The sequence below is a fragment of the Anas acuta genome, chromosome Z (genome assembly GCF_963932015.1).
Source record: "Anas acuta chromosome Z, bAnaAcu1.1, whole genome shotgun sequence".
NCBI classification, from domain to species: Eukaryota; Metazoa; Chordata; class Aves; order Anseriformes; family Anatidae; genus Anas; species Anas acuta.
In genome coordinates, this window is record NC_089017.1 from 7,471,010 (window position 1) to 7,483,065 (window position 12,056).

General features: G+C 39.5%; 2 protein-coding genes across 4 annotated transcripts; one reads left to right on the forward strand and one right to left on the reverse strand.

The window, feature by feature from the left end:
• Positions 1-265: 265 nt before the first annotated feature.
• RAD1 (RAD1 checkpoint DNA exonuclease) lies at positions 266-6,408 on the reverse strand. Of its 3 annotated transcripts, none has more exons than XM_068667031.1 (6): positions 6,071-6,408; positions 4,508-4,616; positions 3,213-3,471; positions 2,750-2,848; positions 2,266-2,449; positions 266-891 (listed from the first exon to the last, which is right to left on the reverse strand). In XM_068667031.1, exons 1-5 carry the CDS (start codon positions 6,263-6,265, stop codon positions 2,266-2,268), a joined length of 846 nt encoding a protein of 281 aa, XP_068523132.1. In that variant the 5' UTR covers positions 6,266-6,408; the 3' UTR covers positions 266-891. The 3 variants fall into 3 exon arrangements, with proteins under 3 accessions (XP_068523132.1, XP_068523131.1, XP_068523130.1); XM_068667030.1 differs by having other exon boundaries at positions 2,260-2,449; XM_068667029.1 differs by lacking the exon at positions 266-891 and having other exon boundaries at positions 1,575-2,449.
• A 7-nt stretch (positions 6,409-6,415) lies between these two features.
• Positions 6,416-11,050, forward strand: BRIX1 (biogenesis of ribosomes BRX1). Its single transcript, XM_068667028.1, has 10 exons — positions 6,416-6,559; positions 7,292-7,403; positions 7,784-7,827; positions 8,470-8,540; positions 8,919-8,968; positions 9,064-9,137; positions 9,234-9,284; positions 9,539-9,640; positions 10,176-10,304; positions 10,603-11,050. The coding sequence occupies exons 1-10, from the start codon at positions 6,416-6,418 to the stop codon at positions 10,870-10,872; spliced, it is 1,047 nt and encodes a 348-aa protein (XP_068523129.1). The 3' UTR covers positions 10,873-11,050.
• The last annotated feature ends 1,006 nt before the right edge of the window (positions 11,051-12,056 follow it).

Sequence of the window (12,056 nt, forward strand, 5' to 3'; positions counted from 1 at the left end):
GCAGTTATTTATGAAATGGAACAGCTAGTTTTTGGTATTTTGAAGTGTTCTAACTTCTCAAGATATTATTTCCATGATCGCTGTTGGTAATTACAGAATAAATTCTTAAAAGTACTATTTTGAGAAGTAATATAGTACATCTGTGGTCAATTATGTAAAAGTACAGATGTTAAGCCACAGCAATGTCCTTGAGCACAATACAAGGAACTTCAATACTCTAAAATAAATCACACTGAGAAAAATCATATGTTCAGTTTCATTTTTATCCTGTCATTTTAGAGATCATTCTTAACACTCAGTAGTCAGGCATCATATAAATAATTCCCAATGAGGCCATTATACTAATTCTTTTCATTGAAGAAATTGAGATCCTAGATCAGAATTAAGTTTACCTATACTGAATACTTCAGTTTGAAAAACAAACAGTAAATAAAAGGAATTTAGAACATTGTTAGTTATGTTTATCAGTCTTCTAGTTTAAAGATTTGTAGTTATTTTTAAAATATAAATGTATTTCACTAAATGGATGATTTGCACAGAAGACCATGAAAGTATGCAGCTAAATGGATTGCTGACATGAGCAAGAGGTGAAGAACGGTCTACAAAAACATTATTATTAATAACATGAAATAAACCCAAAGGATTTGGATCCTGTTGAGTTGTGGGGCAACCTACTTGGTGACAGGAATATATGGATTTCCAAGTGTGCAAGGAAGGACCTCATCTTCTGACAAACACCAAAACTTGACCAACACCACAGAAACCATCCACTGATCAGACTCTCTGGATCCCATGCTGCAGCAGCAAACCTTCAGGCTCTTACAGCATTATTTGCAGTGTCTGCATCTGGTTCGAGACCCAGCTGGTTCAGTGGGCCACGTTTGGAGGAGACTTTGCAAAGGAGAAATGTGAAAGGAGAAGTGCAACTTTTGATCGAAGTACAGCCCATCTCATTGCTTTGCAGAGCTTGGCACTGCAGAAAACTCTCCAGAAACTGCACTCTCCTTTTGGCAACCAAGAGGTTAGGCTCATTTTTAGCAGTGGTATGACTTCATCCCACAGACATTCCTTTAATGCGGTTCAGGAGTCCATCCTGTTTCTGACAAAGGCTACTAAGGAGGTAAATCCATTTCAGAGGCAATTTCAAATACAAAAATTTTCTCTCTTGTGATTCTTAACGGATTTATATAGGATTAGTCTAGCACTATTTGTGACCCAACACAGGCCCCATATAACAGAACTTAGAAAGAATAACAGAATAAAGAAAGCTGTCAAAGTCTGTGCAACTGACTGACCTAAACACTGAAAGAGAGCGTGCAAGTCATTTAATTCCAGTTAGTCATGAGTAGAAGGCAAAGACCCTTTAATGAAGTCTTTTACAAAATTATATAAACAAGTCTACAGGACTTTTATCTCCCAAACAAGTACTCTAGAACATTCTCCTTATATTAAAAGCTGGTAGAAGCTTTTAGGTTGCAGCATAGCAGTGTAGGAATGGGAACAAGTATGTAAGGAAACATTTCAGCAGCAGTGTTTCTTGAGGATGTGTAATAAATTACTTAAACACAAACTAATAACATTGCCAGAACATTTATGAGTAATGAATAAGTACACCCTGGACTCCATCTTGATTTAACAATTCAATTTACCCGTACTGCAGACAAAGGGGTAAGCTGATCTGAGGTGAAATCCTAAGGAATTGAGTTAGACTAGGAATTAATCATGCTGATGAAAAGCTCAGTGGTTTCACAAAAAAAAAAAAAAAAAAAAAAAGTCAGCATTTGCCAAAAAGAAACCACCTGCTGCTGTTAAGAAAACAGACTGAAAATGCCATCCTCTTTCCAGACAAATTCGGTTTTACTTTTAAGTCATTGAAGTTAACTGGCTGTCTAACACACAGCTAGTACTCAGACTTCCCCTAGTAATTTCTTGGAACACAAAAATGACAAAAAACAAAACACAAACCAAAATACTTGGAGAGAACCATAAATGAAGCAGTGTATTACATGAACACCACTTTTAACACCAATAACTACTAGGGACTAATTCCCCTTTCTGTTCTTTGAGCTGAAGCTTTTTGGGTCAAGGCTAAGAAATATTGGCAGGGGAATATGAAAGAAGTCTTCATATTTCCAGTTCCACAGTTTAAAAAATAGAAGACAGTTACCAAGACTATCAATCTTTATAGCTTTTGTTCATTTTTATTAAAAAAAAATATAGCATTTTATATATTCATAAATATAATACAGATACCAGAACGTACACCTACAGCTCTGCTTCAGCAATATCTTCATCAGGGCAACAGTAGTATTCCACAAAACAGATCTGTCCATCTTCATTCCTAATCATATACTGCAGTGAAAGAAATCCTCGGTTATCTGTTCGAATGGAGACTTTACAAGATAAAGCCAGTGCCTTTGTAGATGGTTTAATCAAAGAAATCTTGTACCTGTAGGGGAGAAAAATACCATTTGAAAAAAATGTTATGCAGAGTTTAGCTGAAACACTACTCCGAATTAAAGCCTATGTAATGACTAAAAATCAATTAGCAACATGTTAATTTGATCTTTTCCTGGCAACATCATCAGACAGATGTTGTTATGGTATAGAGCTTTTGATCAGATGGAAATTATTTTTTTTCACCTTTACTAATGAAGTAAATGTCACGACAGCACAAAAGCAGTTTCTTATACTTCCCATCCAGAATTGATGGCCTGCCACAGAGTGCTCTGGTTACAGATTTACTCACCTGTTTGTCTGGGTTTGGTTGCAATGGAACGCTTCCACCAAATCAGAGTCCTTGGGATAGTCCAGATGTGCACTTCCTGCATTTCCAAAAGTGGATAACCTGGAAGACAAAAGGCACCATCTCAAAACACCTGACAGAAGCTCTACAGAAAATTTGTCAGAAGCAGTTGGCCTGTACATCTCTATGTCTATTTCACAAAACACTATTGTTTGTTCTGCTTTATTTATCTATACGTGCTAAACTGTGCGCATTAGAGTCACATTTATCAGGTAGTCCATATATTAATTTCTACGTTAATGAAATTACATACTGTGATTTGCTATATTCATTGCAACTGTCCTTGAAATAAACCAATATTCTAAAACAGTTCCCCCTCTTCACCCTGGAAAATTCCAGTCTTTACCTGCTGAAAAGCAAAAAGGCAAGGCATGAACATTTGAGTTGAAAGTCTCATTTCCAGTACCTGAAATATGGTTTATCTGGAGACATGGTGATCTGCAGAACTTCACTTGTCATATCTAGTTCAGCAAACGCTTCTCGTAGTCCCTCTGACTGCAGGATAATTTTGTTGACAACATTGGTACTGCAGAAATCAAAGTCTAACAAGTCCTCAGGTTCCTGAGTGTTAATTCTGCACACTGTCACTACTCCTCCTTCTTCTAAGAACAGCATCAAGGGATAGCCATAGCCACGATAACACATCTTGAGAGCTGTTGGTGTTCCTGAAAAAGAGAACAAAATACACATTCTTCAAAAAAACAATTAGTGTATTTGATCACTTTAGGAAATTCAGATTTTACTGTCAAATGAGGCACAAATCATTTTAATTTAGCATGTTTAGTCCATCCTCCTGTATGCTAATGTTGCATGTTTAGTGTAGCCTCCTATACACCCTTTCAAGTGTTATCTTATGCAGTAAAATGAAATGATGTGTACACATAAAACAGTTCACATGCAACTTGTGCCATGTACCAAATGGGTAATGCTAGCTGTGGTAATGAAGTTGGATGTGCTATAAATAGTTCAGTGTTAATAGCTCTGCCAGCTGTGCGTAAGTTTTTTACCCTTAAGTGAAGTTAGCATTTGTATGATGTTGGTGATCTGGCTCCGGACTGAAAACAAAAAGGTGCTCGTGGTGTTTATCAGTCCTGGGGGACAGTATGGGCTTAAGCATTAGAACTGCAGTCTGAGTTCTAATCAGGCAAGTCACATGACTTTCTTGTCCAAATTACTTGACATGTCTTCTTATCGAGATTACAAAACCTTTTGAGATTTTCAGCCCCAAACCACAGCAAGCATGTGAACTGGGGTTGTTCACTGCACCTCATGCCACAGAAGGGTTCTCTCCCAAAACAAGTGGCTGTTTTGTGTTTTACATAGATGCAAGAAACATTATCTTCACAAGAAGACCCTTCTGTTTCTCAGTTACCCCAAACATGTCACACACACATGCATTTTTAATTCCATCTTCCAAGCTGAGTCAGCCTCTTTTACCATCTCATTCTGCAGCAGTCCCTGACACACACTCATCATCCCCTTTTCACCTCTGCATTGACTGTTGTGACTGCATACACTTGCACTAGGTTAGGCAAATGGGGTGGACTCTGCTTAGCAGTGAGAGCTGCCATCCTCGGATGGACTTCAGGTGAGGAAGTCAGAAGTTTTGCCAAGATTGAAAAGCTCCCTATGGTTGTGCACAGATTTCACTATGTAATTACAGGTGATACACATAAAGGTCAAGGTAAATATGCACCATACCTGGAGTAGAACTGGCACCAAAAATAGTCAAGCAGTCCAGAAGAACAGCCAAATTGATCCTGAATGTCACTGATTCCTCCTGAACAGAAAATTCCTGAAAAATGTCTGCCTATGAGAGAAAAAGTAAAGAGATGAAAAGAGGGAAGCTTTTGTAATTATTTTACATTTTAATCTTATCTTCTTAAATTGAATGCTTTTGCTTTCAGAGACCAGTGCAATACAAAGCAATTGCTACATGTAACACAATATCCATTAAAGAAAAATAGGTCATCATCCTCAAAAACTAATAAAATAAATCAGGTCACAGTTTAAACAAAATAGTACATCATATCCATGAAAACCTACACAGTTTTCTTTTATAGCTTAATACAAGCTACAAATGTTAAAGCCCACAGTTGCCTAGTTCTGGGGCTGGAAACATTCAGAAAACTATGCAATGTAAATGCCCCACTTCTCCAGAAACAAGACTTGATTTTTAGCAAGAAGAATGAAGAAACATTTCAAAAAATAGGAATGTGTAACTGCTTTTTCAAAAGCAGCCCAAATCGCCCTGCTTTTTTTCTGAGATACTTTGTTCCGGTGGCTGCCACAAAGTAGCTGATGCCCAGTGACTACCAAGAGGTAGTTAGGCGTTTACCCAGTACCAAGCCTAGTCACAGGCATGCTTCAGCACATGTGGTGAACTCACCTGACAGCTCAACATTCTCACAGGAACCTGCTCACAAATCTAGGCATGGTACTGTCAGAAGGAGCCATAGGCTTAGCAGGTGCCAGCCCATGAAAGAAGGATACAAGCAGGCATGCATGAATGAACTAGGTGCTGAGTTCAGCCTATCAGTACTGTGTCATCTCGAGCCTGTGCAGAGAAGACCAACAAAGTTGGTGAAGGGTGTAGAAAACAAGATGTATGAGCATCACCTGAGGGAACTGGGGCTGTTTAGTTTGGAGGAGGCTGAGGGGAGACCTCGTTGTTCTCTACAACTTCCTGAAAAGAGGCTGTAGCAAGGAGGGCTGTCAGTCTCTTTTCTCAAATAAACAAGTGACTGGACATGAGGAAACAGCCTCAAGTTGCACCAAAGTAAATTTAGACTGTATATCAGGAAGAATTTCTTCATGGAGAGGGTGGTCAAGCATTGGAATGGGCTGCCCAGGGAAGTAGTGGAATTTTCATCCCTGGAGGTATGTAAAAGACGTGTGGCTGTGGCAGCAAGGGGCATGGCTTAGGGACAGGGCTCAGGCTTAGGGATGGGACTCAGCAGGTCAGTATGATGGTTGGGCTTGATGCCTTTCAAGGTTGTTTCCAACCTAAACGATTCTACTACCTTATAAAATAGATATATCTATACACATGTGGCCTATTCATACACAGCCTATCCAGTGTACCTCCCTCACGTCAGCGTCTGCAACTATTCCATGGTTTTCCCAAAGATTCCCCTTTCCCCACAGGTAAAATCCTGTACACCCCCACCACGCACTCTGGGCTTTCCTAGGGTCTCTGTCACTGCCACCAGCCCCTTCCTCACCCCTTAACGGGGGTCCCGCTGTTAGCAGCTCGTCCCCTACCTGGATGAAGGCGTTGGCCTGGATGCATTTGGCATCCTCCACCGTCACCCGCAGCCCGTTGGCCGTGGCGAAGCAGGTGGCGTGGTCCTGGAACTGCACGGCCCTCAAGAGGCTGGACAGGTTGCGGGCATTGTCCAAGCTGGCCGTCAGCACGTACGGCTCCCCGCTGCCGAGCGGCTGCGTGGAGAGCGGCATGGCGAGGCCCGGCAGGGCTCGCCGGGCTCTATCGCGATCTATCGGGATCTATCGCGATCTACCGGGGCGGGGCGACCGCGGCATGAGGCAGCGGGAGCGGTTCCGGGGCTGGCGGAAGGGCGGGCGGGCAGCGCCGCGGTGCCTCCTAAGATGGCGGCGGCCAAGAGGAAAGGTGGCGCGGCGGCGGGCGCCCGGCCCAAGAAGCGAGCCAAGGGGAGCCCCAGCGAGCCTGAGGCGGCTGCCGACGCCAAGCCCGGCCCGCAGGAGTACAGCATCCCGGCCCCGGTGTCTCAGGTGTGGTGGTTGGGGTCGGCGTGGCACACGGCTGGGAGGAGGCGGCTCCGAGCTCTGCGGAGCAACGTGGTGCCGGCGACCGAGTGGTGTGGTGGTTGGGGTCGGGGGGGTTGAGGGGACGGGGACCCGGCTGGTGTGTGAGGGGGGAAAGGCGTGTTCCTGGCTTTATAATCCTTGCACGCACAAAAGCAAGAATTTTAAATTATATGATATATACATAGCATATATATATATTCTGTAATTCTGTTATATGCGAAGGGCCAGATAAATATCATGCGTGTTTCGTGTCGGGATCATCCCGAGCAGGCTTCAAAAACAGCCTTATAGTTGGCTTAAAAGAAAGCCAAGAAGCATGTGGGTGCTGAGACCTCCTCTCGTCCTCGTGGCTGAGCTTTCCTGTGCCCAGGCTGTAGCTCAGTTCATTTCCTAGAGGAGGAGGTGCTTCAGATTAATGCTTTCGGACTAAGTATTCCACAGGGTTTTGTTAATACTTACATGATTTGTAGTTAAAGATCTTACCCATAGGGACTATGTGAAGTGTTAAAGATAGCAGTTGTTATGTGAAAACATGTTTCAGCGCTCTTGCAGAGCGAGAGGTTCTGTGCATGAGTCAAGGTGGTAACATATGCTCTTACTCTGCTTTTCTGTTAGTAAGGTTCAAACATTTGCTCTGTGGTAGTAGCTTTAAGAAGCTCACTTCTTGTGATTAATATTATTTTTTTTTTTCCCTAGGGCAAATGGAAGAACAAGGAACGAGTGCTTATTTTCTCCTCTCGTGGAATTAATTTCAGAACAAGGCACCTAATGCAAGACTTAAGAACGCTGATGCCTCACTCTAAAGCAGGTAGGGCTGGGCATCATTCCTAATGCATATTCAGAGTCGTTTTAAACCAAGCACTTCCAATATCCTGTTCTTTTTAAGATGTTGTATGCAGCTGTTCTGATGGAACTGTGGCCTCTTATTCTAAAAAATAAAAAAAATAAATTTGAGCAAACAAATACAGCAAATGTTGTATCATAGTACTCTGGGAAACAACACCTATGGTTTCTGTCTTGTAAGGATACTTTTTTGCTTTACCAATCTATTGTAGAACATGGCTGGAAAAACTTGATAGTTACGCATCTTTCATTTACAGCTAGTAAAAAATTATGCAGATTGATTAAAAAAAAATTACTTGTGTTAAATCAGTGTACAAGCCTTCTCAATGTTGTTTTTTCTTCCAGATACTAAAATGGATCGCAAAGACAAGTTGTTTGTAATTAATGAGGTAATTCAGGATTTAAGTAGTGCTTCCTTTTAATTTTCTGTAGAAATTTAACACACAAGAAAAAGGCAGCCAAGATCAAAGGATCTTGTACTAGTTTAAGGGAGTTGTGTAACTGCAAAAGTGAAAACTGTTTATACTGAAAAAGTGTTACTGATAAAATGGGAAGTTGACTTGTGATTAATAAAACATTTAAATACAGTCTTTTTGCCATGGAGATAGAAAACAGAATATGCCGTTCTATATAGGTGATGGATGTATTACAGTTTGTATTTTAAGAAATCAAGGAACAAATACCCAAGCAGGCCAGATGGCTTAGTAAGATACTGGTAGTGCTGAAACTAGAACCTAATGTTACAACTCCTGCTCTAATGTTCCTATTCTGGAGAGCATATGAGGTTGCTTTTAGCTGTAGGAGAGTTATTACTTCTGGTAATAAGGATTTTATATTTTTTAACAAAACAAGTGCTTGAAACTTGATTTGGGGGTCAGTAAGTGTAATTTGTTAAAATGAGACAAATAATGAGCTTTTTAACTTTTATTTTGGGAGGAGGAATGATGTTGGAAATGGATATGGAAACATAGAAAGCTTTTGAAAATGTCTTCACTGCATTGTAAATAACTGATTTGATATATCTTGTCTAGGTGTGTGAAATGAAAAACTGCAATAAGTGCATCTTCTTTGAAGCCAAAAAGAAACAAGATCTCTATGTGTGGTAAGTAATTCTATGTTTTCCTCATGTTTCTATAGATAATTGGTGATGCTTCTGTCTGTAGTTTGTTACTGTAATAGTGTGGATACATGAACTAGTGTTGCTTAGTTAAATTTGAAATAATCTTATGTTTCTGCTGTAGGTAGTGCAAGCTTAAAACACATGACTGGTTTTCATACTGCTTATGGAAACATTTTTACAAAATTGTTCAGAAAGCAAGTATGCACAAATATCTTGAAGGAACTTGCTACTGCTATAAAAGTGATTGAAATTACTTCAATGCAGAAATAATTTGTTGGAGTGTACTGTAGAAATCCAGTGTATCTTTCTGTCTCCTACTAACATTTTGCTTTTTTCTTTCCCACTGCCTTTCCTGTGCAGGCTTTCAAATACACCACAGGGACCATCAGCTAAATTCTTAGTGCAGAACAGTAAGTTGGTTGCTATTATTGTTTTTAGACTCTTACTTTCTTGCCTGCACGGCTTTCTTTAAGTACTAAAATGATCTTTTTAAAAAAATCACTAGTTCACACACTGGCTGAATTGAAGATGACAGGAAACTGCTTGAGAGGCTCACGGCCCCTTTTGTCTTTTGATCCAGTAAGTACAAGTTTTATATTTAATTGATTGTGTTCATTTTCTTTACATGACTGTTGTATTTAATCATGTATATAAAACTACTCTTTTCCTTTTTAGACTTTTGACAAGGAGCCACACTATGCCCTGCTAAAAGAATTGTTTATTCAGGTCAGTCTTTAGCTTAGAAATTGTCTTTGGCAACTTACTTTAAAATCTTTTTTTTTTTTCCACGTTAATTTTACACTTCTGAATTTGCAGAAAATCTTAAGAGGATTAGAGTCACTCTCAGTCCCTGGGATTCTTTTTCTTAAGTTTCTTTTATGTAACCTGGGATTGGAATCTTAAAAACGTAAAATGAAATAAAGCTATTTATGTTTGGCCTCTTACAATTAGATATTTAGAAGTACTGTCTTTTATTACAGATATTTAGTACGCCACAGTATCACCCGAAAAGCCAGCCTTTTGTAGATCATGTTTTCACATTCACCATTACAGACAATAGGATCTGGTTTCGGAATTACCAGGTTAGTGGTCTCTTAGCTCTTTCACTGGTGCTTAGTGGAGTAACTTCATGTCAATTACAATAATTAATTATAATTAATTATTTACATTAATTGTGCAAGCAATGGGCATTGGCATATTTTGATAAAATAACTTCAAACCTTCTATACATGTGGAGATAATTTCAGTTTTGTCAAGTTAAGCTTATGCTCTCTTAGCTGTGTTTTTTTTGATGAGTGTTTTGGTAAGAGGAGGTAGTAGGTAGCCAAAGCCTTCACTTGTCTTTTAACTTGAATTCACACTTTGGCCTAAAGTATGCTGGCACTTCTTTTCTAAAGGAAGAATTCACAAATGCGTAGTATTCTGAAGTGCTTGCTTGACCGTGTAAGAACTTCTTTATATACAGAACTTTGCTTGTAGAAGTCTAGCTTACCAAAGTCAGTGGCATCATATCTTGGATTTAAATTGTTACGCATCACCATGTGTGAAGTGCGTATATGTTGTTTGTATACATTGACTTAATCTATGAGAAATAAAGAGAATATTCTTTTACTGCAGATAATTGAAGAGGATGCATCTCTAGTAGAAATTGGGCCTCGTTTTGTCCTGAACCTCATAAAAATCTTCCAGGGTAGCTTTGGAGGACCAACTTTATATGAAAATCCCTATTATCAGTCCCCAAATATGGTAAGCAGCCTTGTCTTTGTTTTCTCTTTAGCAGTTAATTTGAAGATTGCAATCCCTCTATCTCAAGCCACATATGCCCTGGACCTCTTTGTAGGAAAGAGTGCCCTAACTAATCATAGTTTGAGAACAGAGTAATTGTGCAAAAATTGAATGCAAAGTTTTTGTCAGTGGAAAGATGACATATTGTGGATTTTTGTAATTAAGCACAGAAATCCCCACCTGTTGTTATAATACCTTATGATTTCTTCCATCTTGCTTGTTTGACACCTGTTTTAATTAAAATTCTCATTTTTAATAGCATCGACGGTTGATAAGGTTGTCAATGGCTGCTAAATTTAGAGAGAAAAATCAAGTGAAGGAAGTACAAAAGCTTAAGAAAAAGGAGAGTAAGATGCTTATTGAAGAAGATCCCACTGAAGTGGTCTTTGAAACTCCAGCTGAAGAAAAACCAGTGGAAATACAGCTTGTGAAACCGGAGTCGAAGGCAATTGTAAAAGATAAGAGGAAACCACGCAAAATTGAGAGGAAGAGGCAAAAAAAGCTTTTCAGAACCGAAGCAAAAGCCTAAAAGTTACAAATAAAGAAACTTAACAGACTTCAGTCATCTTTTAGTCTGGTATAGCTATATTATGTATATTTCTTAGCTATATTGACATAATATTGTAAATACTTGTGTTTTTTTTTTTACAAGTAAAGCTAATTAGACTTCAGTTTTAATTAAACGAAATACCAGTTTCTTTATTGGAGTTCAGTTTTCACTTTTTTTTTGTCTTTTCTTTGAGCTGACTCTGGATTTTGAAAAACATGGCAATGGGGAAGGGGAAATAAGGAACTCCAAGTATTTCTGCTTTTGGTAATTGGTCTTACATTCAAATACCTCTGGGAAACAACATGTAACACATACAAGGAATAAAAGTAACCGGGTTGTCACTGCTGGTTATCCTTAATGGGAATTTGAAAGATAGCTTTGCTAGTCCTTCACAGCAGCAGATAATCCTTTGTAAAGTTTTAATTCTACAGGCATCGTCTGACTGGAGAATGAAAAAAAAATGAACAAAAACCAAATGAAAACAAAACAAAAACCTTACTTACTTCTTGTGCCTGTGGTAACTCCTGTATAACATTCTTATGACCTGAACTATCCTGCTGGGGAGAAACAGGCAAACATAAGATTCTAGTTTTTTATGCCAAATTAATTGCAAGTACCCTATAGGTAAGAGGCAGTAGCTGGACTGAGTACCAAAAACGTGGCTATGTTAGCCTGAAATGTATCTAACTACCTGTGATTATTATAGGAACAGTGCTTTTAAGCACTGATTATGCATAAGAATGCACAATTCTGTTACAGAGTTGTACACAGAGACGAATTTTTTGGTACAAAAATTGATGTTCAGTTGGTTTAGTTGTATATACTATTTAGGTTTTGTTTCTCAAAGTTAGCCATGGAGATTTTTCCATATAAAAGTTTTAAAAATGTTTCCAGTAGTGCTTAAAAGTTGTTAACTTCACACTGCAGCTTTGAAGCACCTTTGGATTTGGGGTTGTACTTCCCTAAAGCTTTCAGGGAGCTATCAGTGAGGCTGGCTGTTTGGCAGGCAGCTCCTCGTGAGGGAGCTGCAGGCTGCCATGAGGCCTCCCCTCAGCCTGCTGTGCTCGGGGCTGACCAAACCCAGCCCCCTCAGCCTCTCCCGCACTTTACCCTGCAGCCTCCCACCCCTTCCACGCCCTCAGCACGGCTGGGCAGGGCGATGC